Below are 15940 nucleotides of genomic sequence, written 5' to 3' on the forward strand. Positions count from 1 at the left end.
TTTATTATTGTCACATGTATTAGTATACAGTGAAAAGTATTGTGTCTTGCATGCTGTACAAACAGTGCAGACCGTACATAGGGAAGGAAAGAGAGACTGCAGAATATAATGTTACAGTTATAGCAAGGTGTAGAGAAAAGATCAACTTGATACGAGGTAGGTCCATTCAAACATCTGATGGCAGCAGGGAAGATGCAAAACTGGTCTAATTTCAAATTGGAACGGCAGTACAGAAACAGCATGGGACACCACACCAATGTGATTCTTGTGCAACAATCCTAATTCATCACTTTACAATTGCTGCCACCGCTATCGTCACCAGTGACATGCTGTAATCATCAGCTGTTCTGCTGTTAAACAGATCAAAATGTTCTGTCCAGACCTTACCCGTGTTTGGAAGGACAGAATCTTTAATTGTACAACTGGATGTTTTTCTTAACAATGTTAATTATAATGGTGCAAAGGAAGTGCCCACATCCAGTACGAATGCTGACCCAAGGGCAGCACGGTGGCACAGTGGGTTAGTCACGGCGCCCAGGTCCCAGGTTCGATCCCGGCTCTGGGTCACAGTCCGCGTGGAGTTTGCACATTCTCCCCGTGCGTGGGTTTCGCCCCCACAACCCAAAGATGTGCAGGTTAGGTGGATTGGCCATGCTAAATTGTCCCTTAATTGGAAAAAAATTAATTGGGTACTCTAAATTTATATTTTAAAAAAATAATAAATTGCGCTTGGTGGGGAGCTGTACACGGGTGTGTCTGGCCATTTTAGAGTTTGGTGCCAAATGTGCGGCGGGGCATCCACCAGCTAAGTGTGTGTGTGTTGTGCTCCAGCAGAAAGTGAGACCGAGGTAATTCCCGCCGGCAAGGGCACGGAAGCGATTTTGCCAAACAAACCTGAAAGTGACGACTTGTCTTCCGTAAAGTCCATGATGTCGACGGTGATGAGCGTGGGAAATTTCAGTGGGGAGGCGGGAGATCCTCCGAATGACAAGAGCCCCTCGAAGTCTTCAACTCGCACTGGGAAAATCAAGCAGGTAGGCCCTGACGAAAGAGCCGGAATCCCGGGGCGGGGGCTCCCAATATTGGCGCATGCACAGACCCTGCTTAATTCCTCACTCGCCCGGGGGATTTATCAATCGCCAATCTGATTTTCCCTCCTTGTCAGCTGTCACTCACTGAGTGCCAATCGCCGCGTCCCTAGGCTGCGGCCTCACGACTCTGGAGTGGGATCGAGGCTGACATTCAGCGCAGGACTGAGGGAGTGTTGCACTGTCAGAGTTGCTGTCTTTCAGAGAAGATGTTAAACAGAGGCCTGCCCCCTGGGATGGCCCAGAAAAGATCCCGTAACACTACTTCAAGGAGGGCAGGGGGGGGGGGGGGGTTGGGGGTGGTCGGTGGGAGGGGGGGGGGGCCTGTTGTTTCCCCAATGCCCTGCTCGATACTTACCAACATCACTCACACACCAACCAAAAGTACCAGCTGAACAGATTGCCTGCTGAACATGCTGTGAGTAAAATGGCTGCCATGTTTCCTGCATTGCAACAGTAGCAACACTTCAAAAGATGACTTCATCAGCTGTAAATCTTTTGGGGAATGCCCCGAGGTGGGGAAAGGTGCTATACAAATGCTAGTTTTAATTCTTTCTCGTCAAAATGATGGTTTGACTTGTAGTTCCTGCTCTCATAAATGCATCGATCTTTGTCTCATTCAGTTAGTCATGAACCCCCCCCCCCACTCCAGCAGTCCCCTCTTCCCTCTTTCCCCCCCCCTCCCCCAATTGAAAACCTGCACATTGTGACTTTGAGAACACTCACGCCAGGATTTTATTGATGTTAAGCCTTTGACCATTGACACCCCGAGCTACAAACCCACATTGGACCGTCCCAGCCCAGGCACAGCCTGAACAAATCCAGAATGAAATCTGGGTTGTGATCAACAAAGAGGCAAATTTAGCGGGAACATAAGTTCATTATTAAGAGGAGGTTTGCCGTGTATTAAGCAATTCTAGAGCTTAAAGTGCTTGGGACACCCCCTGCTTAGGGAAGAATCATGGCATAAATACCGAAGAGTTTTATCCCAAGTTCCCAATAAATTAAACTCCAAATTCACGCAGCCCTTCAATAATGAGAATGCAATCTATTCCTCGGTACACAGCTCTTAAATATTCGTTCCAGTAAGCTTTGCAAGCATCTTTTTATTTAGGAGTGTGCAGACTATCTGTCGATAGACTAGCATAACCCAATGGTGACATGGTTAAAGGAGCTGAGCAGTAAATCATGGGGGTTTTAACTTGGGTTTGGGTGGCATTAGGCCAGATGGGGAGGGTTAAATGGTCAAACAGATTGGAAGCTTGGCTCCAACCCACTGAATTCTGGGTTTTACTCAGACGGGGACAATTGATGGTTGGCCAACCGGCTCCCGGGAGGTGGGTTGACATCTTAAGGATGAGGGGGAATATCCAGGAGCTGCAACCAAGTGAGGACAGACCAAGGGGGTGCGGAGAGGGTGGTGGTGGAGGTGAATAAATTCATCCGCCCCTCCTGCCCGCAAGGAGTGCTGTATAAGTTGTAAGAGTGCTTCCTCCCGGCCCTCCGACTCTCCTTCCATCAGATCCCCAATGACAGGGTGGGGTGGGGTGAGGTGTAGTCTAGGTCGACCCAGCCTCTCGCGCCGAGGACCCGGGTTCGATCTCGGCCCCGGGTCACTGTCGTGTGGAGTTTGCACATTCTCCCCGTGTCTGTGTGAGTCTCACCCCCACAACCCAAAGGTGTGCAGGTTAACTCCACACGGACAGCGACCCGGGGCCGGGATCGAACCCGGGTCCTCGGTGCCGTGAGGCAGCAGTGCTAACCACTGCGCCGCCGTGCCGCCCTTTTCCTGGAACGTTTTTATTGGAGGAGTTTTCCGCCGGGACATCGGCCGGTGGTGGGATCTCCTCTTCCCCGCTGCTGTCATCAGTCCTTCCCATTGTGTGTACCCCTTCCCCCGATGCTGGGAAACCCACAACGGGGGTTCACCGTCCAAAGGGCCGGAAGATCCCACCACCTGGCTTACAGGCGCTATACGAATCTCAATTGTTGTTCCGAAAGAAGTTGAAGAATAAGTGAATGAGCCAACGCTTAAGAGCAGAAGAAATGAGAGTAGGGGGTGCTCATTCGACCCCTTGAACCTCCATCTTTTGCTCCATCTTTCAATTTGAGGGGTTGCTGATCATCTCCCTCCTGCCCACTTTCCCACTCGCTCCCCCTATCCCTTAATACACTCAAAAATCTGGCAATCTCAGCCTTGAATATATTCAGTCAGTGAACCAGATGGGTTTGAACAATAATCCTGGTAGTTTCCTGGTCACCATCACAGAGGGGGCAATTTTTGCCAGCAACATCACAAGGTCCACGCCCACAAAGGGTGGGAACCTCATTTAAATGGATTTTAATAAATTTTAATCTTATTAATGGGCCTCCCTGCTACATAATCAATCAGGCCCCACCCTGCCAGGGTGACTGCACTTTACGGCATGAACCCCATCCACTCATTTATTTTCTTTTAAGAGGCTCAAGACCTGGGGTGAGAACTGAACCGGGCAACTGGAGAATTACGCACCGGTTTTTAATCTGAGCCTGACACCAAATTCTGGTAAGATTCCGCCCCAGAGACTAGTTTACAATTCCAGAATTTGTTAATTGTAGTTAACCTCACCAGTTGGCTGTGGTGGGATTTGAATCCACATTGGCCTGGGCCTCTGGACTGCTAAATAAAAGCAACTTGCTGCGGGTGCTGGAATCTGAAACCAAAGAGAAAATGCTGGAAAAATCTCAGCAGGTCTGGCAGCATCTGTGGGGAGAGAAAAGAGCGACCGTTCCAAGTCCAGGTGACCCTTTGTCAAAGCTGGATTGCTAGTCCAGTGATGTGACCTCCTCCTCCTGTAGCCCCCAGCGCTCCTACCGCCACCCCCCCCCCCTTGGTGGAGAGAGCACGTGTGACCGTCAGAGCGTTGATGGGATTTGAGTTGACTGAGATGCTCCCTCCATCTCCAATCTGGCCAGACGGTCGGATCTAAAGCCGGAGATGAAGATTTGCTGAGGGGCCAGTGATGGTCAGGGAGCCACATCCCACCACCCGAGTCAGCATCTTCAGATGAAGAAACAAGCATGGTTCAAACATTGAAATGGAGGGATGTGTGGGGGGGAAAGAGTGGGACTTGGTGTATTGACATTGCACTTGGTATGCTAAAGAAAGACTTGCATTTATATAGCACCTTTCATGACCACAGAACGCCCCCAACGCACTTTACAGCCATTGAAGCACTTTCTGAAGTGTAGTCACTGTTGTAATGTAGGAAACGCAGCAGCCAATTTGTGCACAGCAAGCTCCCACACACACAGCATTGCAACAGTGACCAGATGATGTGTTTACGTGATGTTAATTGAGGGATGCTTTTGGTCGAGACACCATGGAATGAGTCTCTCTTTACGTGTGGGAGATCTTATGTCCACCCGAGAGAGCGGTTAACGTCTCCTCTGAAAGACGGCGCCTCCGACAGTGCAGCGCTCCCTCACTCCCTCACTGGGGTGTCGGCCTCGATTTCTGTGCTCCAGTCCTGGGGTGGGGGCTGGACGTCAGAACCTTCCGCCGCCAACTGAGCCACAACCGAAACACAAAAGGCTCCTGTTGCATTCAACATCTGCATGAAGGAAGCTTTGACACAGCCGGTTTTTGAGACTGGCAGGGCAAAGGGCTGTAAAGTAGTATCAGCTCCAGACTCTATCGAAAGCAGTTAACCAAGCCATAAATGAGAGAAGCCATGTGAGGAAAATATATCGGGGAACCCCCCCCCGGTCAATGTGCTTGAAATAGAGTTTTTCTTTATAAGCGAGTATGTTTTTCTCCAGTTGTTTTGTTTCCCGATAACGAGCGTTTCCATTTTTAAAAATGTGAAACCCGGTGCTGGCTGGGGTGTGTAGCGGCATAGCTCCAGTAGTAAACCTCGGGTAGCAGCTGCTACGGCTGGTAAACATTTGCACTCTCCCCCCCGCCCCTGCAGCAGAGTGTACAGTCCTTCCACTTGTTTGACTGACCTCCCCTGTGCCAAGTGCCATGTGCTGGTATGGGAGTCAGCTTTGCTTCTAGTTAATGATAAACTGCAGAGTCTATATGTACCGGGCCAGCTCGTGAAGCAGCATAGCTCTGAACTCCTGGCCAAGGTTAAAACAGGAGTGGGGAGAGAAAAAGCACAGCTCGAGTCGGGTTGTAAAGTTGAAAGGCAAATGTCCCAAAGTGTGGGCGTCCGTCATCTTCACATGCGCAGTTCTTTACTCAATTTATTGGTTCCTTTTTTCCCCCAAAGCTTAAGCGAAGGGCCCGATGTGTAAAACAGCCCATTCAGTGTAGCACTGGCCTCGAGAGGCAGAGATTGCCACGCACTACTTTTCTTCAATAACGAACAGCAGCCTCGCTTGCTGCATCAGTGTTCACGCCCGCCGTCTCTGGTGGACGAGGTCAACAAGGTATTTTTAAAACTGTGGCAGGGGTTCTGACGCACCCCAGGTATACGCTGCATTTCAGATCTTGGCTGACCGAGCAGCTCGCTGGCAGACTCCCAAGCACACAATCTTCTAGTTGACTGTTCCCTCTGCCAGCAAAACTCCTCATAACCAGGGAGGGTGGGTTTTTTTTGGGGGGAGGGGGGGCGGTAGGTCTTCGACAGCCGCGATGCCACATGCTAAAAAAAAAAAGCCTCTTCATCACTGAGTTTCCCCTTCAATGTGACTTTGTTTCGGTGTCCACCCTGCACTCTGGCTGAAATGGATATGTATTCTTGAACACTTCCCCCTTAGCTTGTGTTCTCTGGACTCTCTGACCCCGAGCTGTTTTGCAGTTAACATCCCAATCCTGAATGTGTCTCTGTCTTCTGAATAAGTGTGGACATATCACGTTGGGCAGTGTAGTAACGGATACAGATGATCTTGCACGCCATGTCTGAGTGCCATTTAAGTCACCCCCAAAAAGCTTTCAGCTCTTCCCGTCTACCCCGTGAATTGGTTCCTACCCTCTTTCTTTCTTTCACAAATGCTCTCCCCATTATTTTCATTTTTTCTTCCTAGTCTTCCTCCGCTGGGGTGTTGACTTTTGGAATTAAAAAAAATAAATTTAGAGCACCCAATTCATTTTTTCCAATTAAGGGGCAATTTAGCCTGGCCCGTCTGGCGGGACAGATTGGCCAACGGTCCGACTGTAGCTCGACCGCAGACGTGAAAAGACGGGAATAGGGCGGCGCGGTGGTTGCTGCCTCACGGCGCCGAGGTCCCAGGTTCGATCCCGGCTCTGGGTCACTGTCCGTGCGGAGTTTGCACATTTAGTGGGCTGGTTTAGCTCACTGGGCTAAATAGCTGGCTTTTAAAGCAGACCAAGGCAGGCCAGCAGCATGGTTCGATTCCCGTACCAGCCTCCCTGAACAGGCGCCGGAATGTGGCGACTAGGGGCTTTTCACAGTAACTTCATTTGAAGCCTACTTGTGACAATAAGCGATTTTCATTTCATTTCATCTCTCCCCGTGTCTGCGTGGGTTTCGCCCCCACAACCCAAAGATGTGCAGGGTAGGTGGACTGGCCACGCTAAATTGCCCCTTAATTGGAAAAAATGAATTGGGTACTCTAAATTTTTTTTTTTTAAAGTCGCTATCGTACCTGCTTTCACCACCTTCGCCAGCAGCGGGTTCCAGACTCTCACTATCCTCTGTGTAAAGAAAACATCCCTCGTCCATCTCTAAACTTCGCCCCTCGCACCTTAAATCTATGCCACCTAGTAATTGACACTTCCAAATCCTTTTAAAAAAAAAAAATTCTAGGCAGCGGATCTGCATCTTTTCCAAAACTTTTTTTTTATGGTACCCAATTATTTCTTTTCCAATTAAGGGGCAATTTAGCGTGGCCAATCCACCTAACCTCCAAAGATGGGTTGTGGGGGTGAGACCCACGCAGACACGGTGCGAATGTGCAAACTCCACACGGAGAGTGACCCAGGACCGGGATTTGAATCCAGGTCCTCAGCGGCGTAGGCAGCACTGCTAACCACTGTGCCGCCGTGCTGCCCCCATCTTCTCCAAAACTAATGAGCTTTTCCTTCTCTGCCTACCAAGTTTTGTTGAAATTGGTCCATTAGTTTTTGAGACGTATTGTTTAGACAAACGAGGGTTAAAACATGCCCACTTTCAGTGGCGGAGGTAGTAATATACACTCAGAGACACAAGGGTATGAGCATATACACACGGGTGCACATTTACACACAATCATTTACGCGGAAGCATGAGCCTTTTCAAAGTTTACCTGAAACGCTACACAATTGCCCTTTCGAAGGGCTGGCGTGGGCCTGATGGGCCGAGTGACCTCCTCCTGTGCTGTCTGTATGATGCGCCTGACAGAGTGGCCAGAAGCAGATTCAGTGGTAACTTAGACAAGAGAAGAGGGGTCAACACACGGAAAGGAGAAAGGGCTGTTGGCAGAGGACAGTCGAGTGGGGATAATTGGATAACTGTTTCAAAGGGCTGGCACCAGCGCGATGGGCCGGGTGGCCTCGCAGCCATGGGGCATGATCCAATCAGCGGTCCTGTTAGGGGAAATAAAACTCTTGTTTTTTTTGTGGGCAAGACTGCGGTTTGATTGAATCAAATTATGGACGCCCGTTTGCTTAATCGATGTCCTGACAACCCTTGTTCACCACAGTGCTTTATTTTTCTTTCATCTCTGTCAAGAGAACCCACTTTTTTAATATGAAAAATTGAATCTTAACCAAAATCCAAACCTTGGGGAAACCTTTTTATTTATTGCGCAGGTAGGGGGGAAATTTGGATCAAATTGTGCTGCGTTCCAAGCTGACCCTCCGATCGGTGCCTTGACCAAGGTGCCAGCGTGGAAACTGCTTTGCCTGCCTTTTAGTTAGTCACCCTCCGCGCAGGAGTAACGGGAAGCATCTTTTACAGAACCCTTAGCTTCTAATGAGGAACACACGCTTGCAGTGTGCATGATGATGCATGTGACCCTGACTCATCCCCCTTGGTACAGCAGCCCTCTGCTTTTTTTGTAGGCTCGGACTTGGGTGTTCGCACGTGCTGTTCTTACATGTGTGTGTATATCTGTATCAATCTTCTGCCCACTGCAGGAAGCCAAAGAAGACAAGTCTCTCTTTATTTGCCCTCTGTGTGAGAAGAACTGTGGGACCCAGCACCAGTTAACCATGCACATTCGGCAGGTATGTTGTGGTTCGTTGCGTCATCCTCCACAGCCGAGAGGACTTTTATCCTTAGCTGCGTGGGTTGGATGTGGTGAAAAGTTGTCCCCTGCATCGCGAGCCTGTACCATTATGCCAAGTGTTCTTAAATTAGCAGAGCCCCGTTGCAGAAGGACAAATGCAACAGTTGCACGATTCCTTAACAAAAAAACTGCACTTTCAAAACTTCTGTAGACTCGGGAAGGCCTGGCAGCTTTGTCTTTGGAATCAGCGTGTGTGACGCCGGCTAACGTCTGCTTGTGTTGTGGCAGGAACTCATTGGGGTTGTAGTGTGTCGCAATGCAGCAATACCCTTATCCCCTACCAGTAAGGCAGCTGCTGAATTAATGTGATCTTCTGCATCACGTTGTGCTGAAATTAAATGTGCCAGCCACTGTGCCCGGTTACGGTGACGGTGCTCCATCCATTATCGGCGTGGCACACTTACCAACAATTGCCCTGTAGGTGCCACATCACCTACTTAAATATCGTGTTCAGTCACACCACTGTCGTTCCATCATAGCCACGGCTCAATTAAAAACAAAAACAAATTTAGAGTACCCAATTCATTTTTTCCAATTAAGGGGCAATTTAGCCTCCCCTGTACATCTTTGGGTTGTGGGGACGAAACCCACGCGGACACGGGGAGAATGTGCAAACTCCACACGGGACAGTGACCCAGAGCCGGGATCGAACCTGGGACCTCGGCGCCGTGAGGCTGCAGGGCTAACCCACTGCGCCACCGTGCTGCCCTCGGCTCAATCTTCACTCCCATCCTTTCGAACGGAAATGGAAACCGCGTTGTCCCTGCAATGGAGGGGGTGTGATTTGCAAGACCACTGCCACGTCCACATGATGCGATTTAAAATTTACCCGCACTACCTTGTGCCAATTATAAATTTCTCTGCCTGCACACCCCCCCCCCCTGCATAAACCCGTCAGTGCTACACTGTGCACCCACTCACCAAGGCTCATTCCGCAGCACCTTGTGACCGATATCACCTGGAAGGGCAAGGGCCCGCCGATACATGGGAAAGCCACCACTGGAGGTTCCCCTCCGAGCCGACCTCCGTCCTGACATGGAATGACTTTGCCGTTCCTTCACTGTCAAAAACCTGGAAGACCCTCCCTCAAAGCACTGTGGGTGTACCTGCACCACCTGGGCCGCAGCGGTTCAAGGTGGCCACCTTCCCGAGGGCAATTAGGGAAGGGCAATAAATGCTGGATGAACCAGTGACACCCACATCCCACGAACAAATATCATTAAAAAACTAAACACGTTTCTCAAACTGCTTTTTTTCTTAGAAAAAGCAGTGGCGTTTGAAAATAATCAAAATTCCGAATGTTGGCCAGCATGGTGGCACAGTGGTTAGCACAGCTGCCTCACGGCGCCGGGGTCCCAGATTTGATTTCGACCCTGGGTCACTGTCCGTGTGGACTTTGCACATTCTCCCCGTGTCTGCGTGGGTTTCGGTCCCACAACCCAAAGATGTGCAGGGTGGTTGGATTGGCCGCGCTAAATTGCCCCTTAATTGGAAAGAGTGAATTGGGTACTGTAAATTAATTCTTTTTTTAAAATCTCGAATCTTAAAATGAGAAATGAAATAAACTGGGAAAGTTATACATTTCACACACGCTACACATAGGCTAGTCAATCCTCCATCATACTGGGGCAAAGGGCATGAGATAATTGGGGCCAGGCTATTCAATCCCCATTTCAAGGTCCTGTCCGTATGCTCACTTCCTTTCTCTCCATTCCAGTTGCAAAGTGATCACTTTACACTGGCAGCTTTCACTTTTGAAAGTTGTCCTCCAGCTCTTCGTTCAAAATAAACTTGAGAAAGCGCCGAACGGAAAGTGCTAGAAGCTAAACAAATTATAGCTGGCTAGGGCAGCCCGGTGGCGCAGTGGGTTAGCCCTGGTTCGATCCCGGCTCTGGGTCACTGTCTGTGTGGAGTTTGCACATTCTCCCCATGTCTGTGTAGGTTTCACCCCCACAACCCAAAGATGTGCAGGCTAGGTGGAGTGGACACGCTAAATTGCCTTAATTGGAAAAAATGAATTGGTTATTCTCAATTTATTTTTAAAAAACTATAGCTGGCTGTGCCATTGTCTTGGTCCACCCTGGGGAATCAGATATACTGCACAAAACTCCGAATCCACTATTCTGGTTAGACTCGGGGCCAATCAAACTATCGGGAGCAGGAACTTCACTGAAATACCCAAAAGACAATTCAATGAATAAATAATCACGTTACCATGAAACGCGTGGCCTTATTTTTCAAAACGAAGGGCGGAACTCACCATATTGTATCAAAGTGTCAGGCTCGGACTGAAAACTGTCATGCTGCTCTCTAATTGCACAGACCAGGCTTCACCCCTGATGTTGAGACTCATTAACGATAGACAATGAGTGGGTGTGATTTACGCCGTCACTCTGGCGGGGTAGGGCCTGATGAAGTCCCAATCAGAGCTGAGGTTTTACTACCCCACCACCCTCCCCCACCAGGACAATCAGAGGCCTCTGTCACACACACAGGCCTCAGCCCCACCACCAGTACTAAAGTACTGCCTTCCTTCCCCTCCCTCAGTGTCTGATCTTCTCCTCCCGGCCCCCAATGCCAGGCCTGCAAGTACCCCCTCACTGCCCGCTCTCCGCCCGCCCCCCACCACCGCCTGCCATGAGGGCCCACCCTGGCACTGTCACCGCTGGCACAGTTTGGCAGTGCCGGCCTGTGCCAGGAGGCAGTGCCGGGGGAGCTGCTCGGCCATGTCCTGTTCTCTTCCCCCCCCCCAGGGGCTACACTTCAAACTTTGAGCCCCCGGAGGAATCCCCTCGACTATCCCGTATTTAAAATGCTGTTGTAAACCTCGCCCGTCGCTGAAACGTGATACCGAGGCTTTCATATATTTCACAGTGCAGAAGGAGGCCATTCGGCCCATCGAGTCTGCTCCGGCTCTTGGAAAGAGCACCCTACCGAAGCCCACACCTCCACCCTATCCCCATAACCCAGTAACCCCACCCAACACTAAGGGCAATTTTGGACACCAAGGGCAATTTATCACGGCCAATCCACCTAACCTGCATATCTTTGGACTGTGGGAGAAAACCGGAGTACCCGGAGGAAACCCACGCACACACGGGGAGGACGAATGTTTAGTGAGGGGGGGTGGGGAATCATGTGACTGGGAGGCCAGCTAATAATATTAAAATGAATTAAAAGCCATTTAAATGAGGTTCCTGCCCTTTGTGGACGTGAACCTCGTGACCTCGCCGGTGAGGGGCGGGTGAATCAGGAAATGCCATCTCTCCGGAGTGAATCGCCTCTCTCGATTCTCCTCAGATTTTCTGCCTGTGTCGCCGATCCGTGGGCTGAGAATCGCCCCCTGTAGTTCCCCCCTCCCCCCAAAAGCCTGTCCATCTACAAGGTGCAAGTCAGGAGTGTGATGGAATACTCTCCACTTGGCAGCTCCAACAACACCTGAGAAGCTCGACACCATCCAGGCCAGTACAAGTGTATTTGTTCAGTATACCATCCCCCACCGTAAACATGCACGCCCTCCACCACTGGCACACACTGGCACACTCTCTACAACACTGGCACACACTGGCTCACTCTCTCCAACACTGGCACACTCTCGCCAACACTGGCTTTTACTGGCTCACTCTCTCCAACACTGGCACACTCTCTCCAACACTGGCTTTTACTGGCTCACTCCCTCCAACACTGGCACACTCTCTCCAACACTGGCATTTACTGGCTCACTCCCTCCAACACTGGCATTTACTGGCTCACTCTCTCCAACACTGGCACACACTGGCTCACTCCTTCCATGACTGGCACACACTGGCTCACTCCCTCCAACACTGCCATTTACTGGCTCACTCCTTCCACCACTGGCACACACTGGCTCACTCCCTCCACCACTGGCACACACTGGCTCACTCCCTCCAGCACTGGCACACACTGGCTCACTCCTTCCACCACTGGCACACACTGGCTCACTCTCTCCAAAACTGGCACACACTGGCTCACTCTCTCCAACACTGGCATTTACTGGCACACTCTCTCTAACACTGGCATTTACTGGCACACTCTCTCCAACACTGGCATTTACTGGCTCACTCCCTCCATCACTGGCACACACTGACTCACTCCTTCCACCACTGGCACACACTGGCTCACTCTCTCCAACACTGGCATTTACTGGCTCACTCCTTCCACCACTGGCACACACTGGCTCATTTATTCCACGACTGGCATTTACTGGCTCACTCCCTCCACCACTGGCACACACTGACTCACTCCTTCCACCACTGGCACACACTGGCTCACTCTCTCCAACACTGGCATTTACTGACTCACTCCTTCCACGACTGGCTCACTCCCTCCATCACTGGCACACACTGGTTCACTCTCTCCACCACTGGCACACACTGGCTCACTCTCTCCAACACTGGCACACACTGGCTCCCTCCCTCCAACACTGGCACACACTGGCTCTCTACCTCCAACACTGGCACACACTGGTTCACTCTCTCCACCACTGGCACACACTGGCTCACTCTCTCCAACACTGGCACACACTGGCTCCCTCCCTCCAACACTGGCACACACTGGCTCTCTCCCTCCAACACTGGCACACACTGGCTCACTCTCTCCAACACTGGCACACACTGGCTCACTCCCTCCAACACTGGCACACACTGGCTCATGCTCTCCAACACTGGCACACACTGGCTCTCTCCATCCAACACTGGCACACACTGGCTCACTCTCCAAACTGGCTCACTCTCTCCAACACTGGCACACATTGGCTCTCTCCCTCCAACACTGGCACACACTGGCTCATGCTCTCCAACACTGGCACACACTGGCTCTCTCCATCCAACACTGGCACACACTGGCTCACTCTCTCCAAACTGGCACACACTGGCTCACTCTCTCCAACACTGGCACACACTGGCTCCCTCCCTCCAACACTGGCACACACTGGCTCTCTCCCTCCAACACTGGCACACACTGGCTCACTCTCTCCACCACTGGCACACACTGGCTCACTCCCTCCAACACTGGCACACACTGGCTCTCTCCCTCCAACACTGGCACACACTGGCTCTCTCCCTCCAACACTGGCACACACTGGCTCATGCTCTCCAACACTGGCACACACTGGCTCACTCTCTCCAAACTGGCTCACTCTCTCCAACACTGGCACACATTGGCTCTCTCCCTCCAACACTGGCACACACTGGCTCATGCTCTCCAACACTGGCACACACTGGTTCTCTCCATCCAACACTGGCACACACTGGCTCACTCTCTCCAAACTGGCACACACTGGCTCACTCTCTCCAACACTGGCACACACTGGCTCCCTCCCTCCAACACTGGCACACACTGGCTCTCTCCCTCCAACACTGGCACACACTGGCTCACTCTCTCCACCACTGGCACACACTGGCTCACTCCCTCCAACACTGGCACACACTGGCTCTCTCCCTCCAACACTGGCACACACTGGCTCTCTCCCTCCAACACTGGCACACACTGGCTCACTCTCTCCAACACTGGCACACACTGGCTCACTCTCTCCAACACTGGCATTTACTGGCTCACTCCCTCCACCACTGGCTCACTCCCTCCACCACTGGCACACACTGGCTGCAGTGTGTAACACATGCAAAATGCACTGTAGTAATTTGCCAAGCCTCCGTTGACGGCATTTTCAAAACCCGTGACCTCAACCACCTAGAAAGACGAGGGCAGCAGACTCGAGGGAACACCGCCACCCACAAAGTTCCCCTCCAAGTCACTCACCATCATGACTTGGAAGAAAGATCTCCATTCATAGAGTTTCACAGCACAGAATGAGGCCCTTCAGCCCATTGTGTGTGTGTCAGCCATCAATCACCTATCTATTCTGAGCCCATTTTCCAGGACCTGGTCCGCAGCCTTGTCTGCTACTGTTGCTGGGTCAAAATACTGGAACTCCCTCACCAAGTGCACAGTGGGTGTACCTACACCACATGGGCTGCAGGGGTTCAAGAAGGCAGCTCACCACCACCTTCTCGAGGGCAATTAGGGGATGGGAAACAAATGTCGGCCTTCCCAGTGATGCTCTGATCCCATGAAAGAAAAAGAAAAACCTTATTCCTGAGGCAAAATATGCAGAGGGCCAAGTTTCTGTTCCTGAGGGGGAAAAAATGGCGGAGGAAATTTATTTTCAGGAAGCAGTTTGATTGATTTGTGGAAAGCATTTGGCCGTTTCGAGAATCATTAGGTGGTGAGTTTGCATTGAAAATCGGTGAACATGGACAGAGGGATTTCTCATGAGGGGCCATTGACCTGGAAAGTGTGACAGAATATAACAGGAAGTCACGTTTTGCAGACAGGAAGGGTGGACAGACACAAGATATTTAGTAATACTTTATATTTTGTTATTTAAAAAAAAAAGTTGCCAGCAGGCTAGTATTTGGAGCCATGGCAGAAATAGGCCCGGAATTTACTGTTTCTATGGCAGTAATCCTTGATGCTGGATGAGATTTTTAAAAATAAGGTTAGAATTGGTCCCTCATCAAGTTTAATTCATTGACTTTGAAGGGGTGTAAAGTCAGCTTACAGGTCTCCTCTGCTGTTGGAAAATTGCTTTTGGGCGGCATGGTGGTACAGTGGTTAGCATTGCTGCCTCACGGCGCCGAGGACCCAGGTTCGATCCCTGCTCTGGGTCACTGTCCGTGCGGAGTTTGCACATTCTCCCCCGTGTCTGCACGAGTCTCGCCCCCACGACACAAAGATGTGCAGGGTGGGTGGATTGGCCACGCTAAATTGCCCCTTAATTGGAAAAAAAAGAATTGGGTACTCTAAATTTGTTTTTGTTTTTAAAAAGAAGGAAATTCACTTTCAAATGGCCCTGAAATAGAAACAGAGGGTGCTGGGGAAACTCCGCAGGTCCTGGTAGCATCTGCGGAGAGAAAAACGGAGTTAACGTTTCCAAGTTGAATATGATTCTTCAGAACCTCCATCGTTCAAAAGAGTCATGTCCAATTCGAAACATTAATTCTCTCCACAGATGCTGCCAGGATCTGCCGAATCTTTTCCCGCCCTGTCGGGTTTTATTTCGGACTTCCAGCATCTGCAGTATCTTGCTTTTATTTTAATACTAACGCCAGATTCTGTTCGAGTTACCGTTTCCATTCCGAAACTGACTTCCAGCAAGCGCTGCCCACAACGGAAGAGAATGGGATCCAGCCCTATTTCTCTGCCGATTCCTGGGAGACTGGGAATTCTGTGGTGTCTGTGCCAGGGAGCTTAGGCGGAAAATCCAACCAGGTGCATCAAGCCAAAAGAATGTCATGTTGTCCGACAACTGAGGTCATGATCTTTGCTCTTGTCGTCTAGAGTTCTAACGGGAACTCTTTGTGTTTCTGCAGCACAACACAGATAGCGGAGGGACCACCCATTCCTGCAGTATTTGTGGCAAATCCTTGAGTTCAGCCAGCTCACTAGATCGGCACATGTTGGTCCATTCTGGGGAACGACCGTACAAGTGTAAAATCTGTCACCAGGCCTTCACCACCAACGGCAACATGCACAGGTGAGTACTGGTCGGCGCGGAGACCGTGGTGTAGCGGTAATGTCACTGGCTTAGTGATCCAGCGGCCCAGGCTAATGCT

The 15940-nt window shown here is 50.7% G+C and overlaps 1 protein-coding gene across 3 annotated transcripts in view; it reads left to right on the plus strand.

Annotated features, from left to right (window-relative positions):
* Positions 1–15940, plus strand: part of rreb1a (ras responsive element binding protein 1a) — a 196123-nt gene that overhangs the window by 44896 nt on the left and 135287 nt on the right. For 2 of the 3 annotated variants that reach the window (XM_072510027.1, XM_072510025.1), the window contains exons 3-5: positions 832–1034; positions 8155–8244; positions 15698–15861. In XM_072510027.1, coding sequence (XP_072366128.1) covers positions 832–1034; positions 8155–8244; positions 15698–15861 — 457 coding nt within the window. The remainder of the gene's footprint in view (positions 1–831; positions 1035–8154; positions 8245–15697; positions 15862–15940) is intronic. The other variant, XM_072510026.1, reaches the window with a different exon arrangement.

This window comes from Scyliorhinus torazame, chromosome 6 (assembly GCF_047496885.1).
Source record: "Scyliorhinus torazame isolate Kashiwa2021f chromosome 6, sScyTor2.1, whole genome shotgun sequence".
Classification (NCBI taxonomy): domain Eukaryota; kingdom Metazoa; phylum Chordata; class Chondrichthyes; order Carcharhiniformes; family Scyliorhinidae; genus Scyliorhinus; species Scyliorhinus torazame.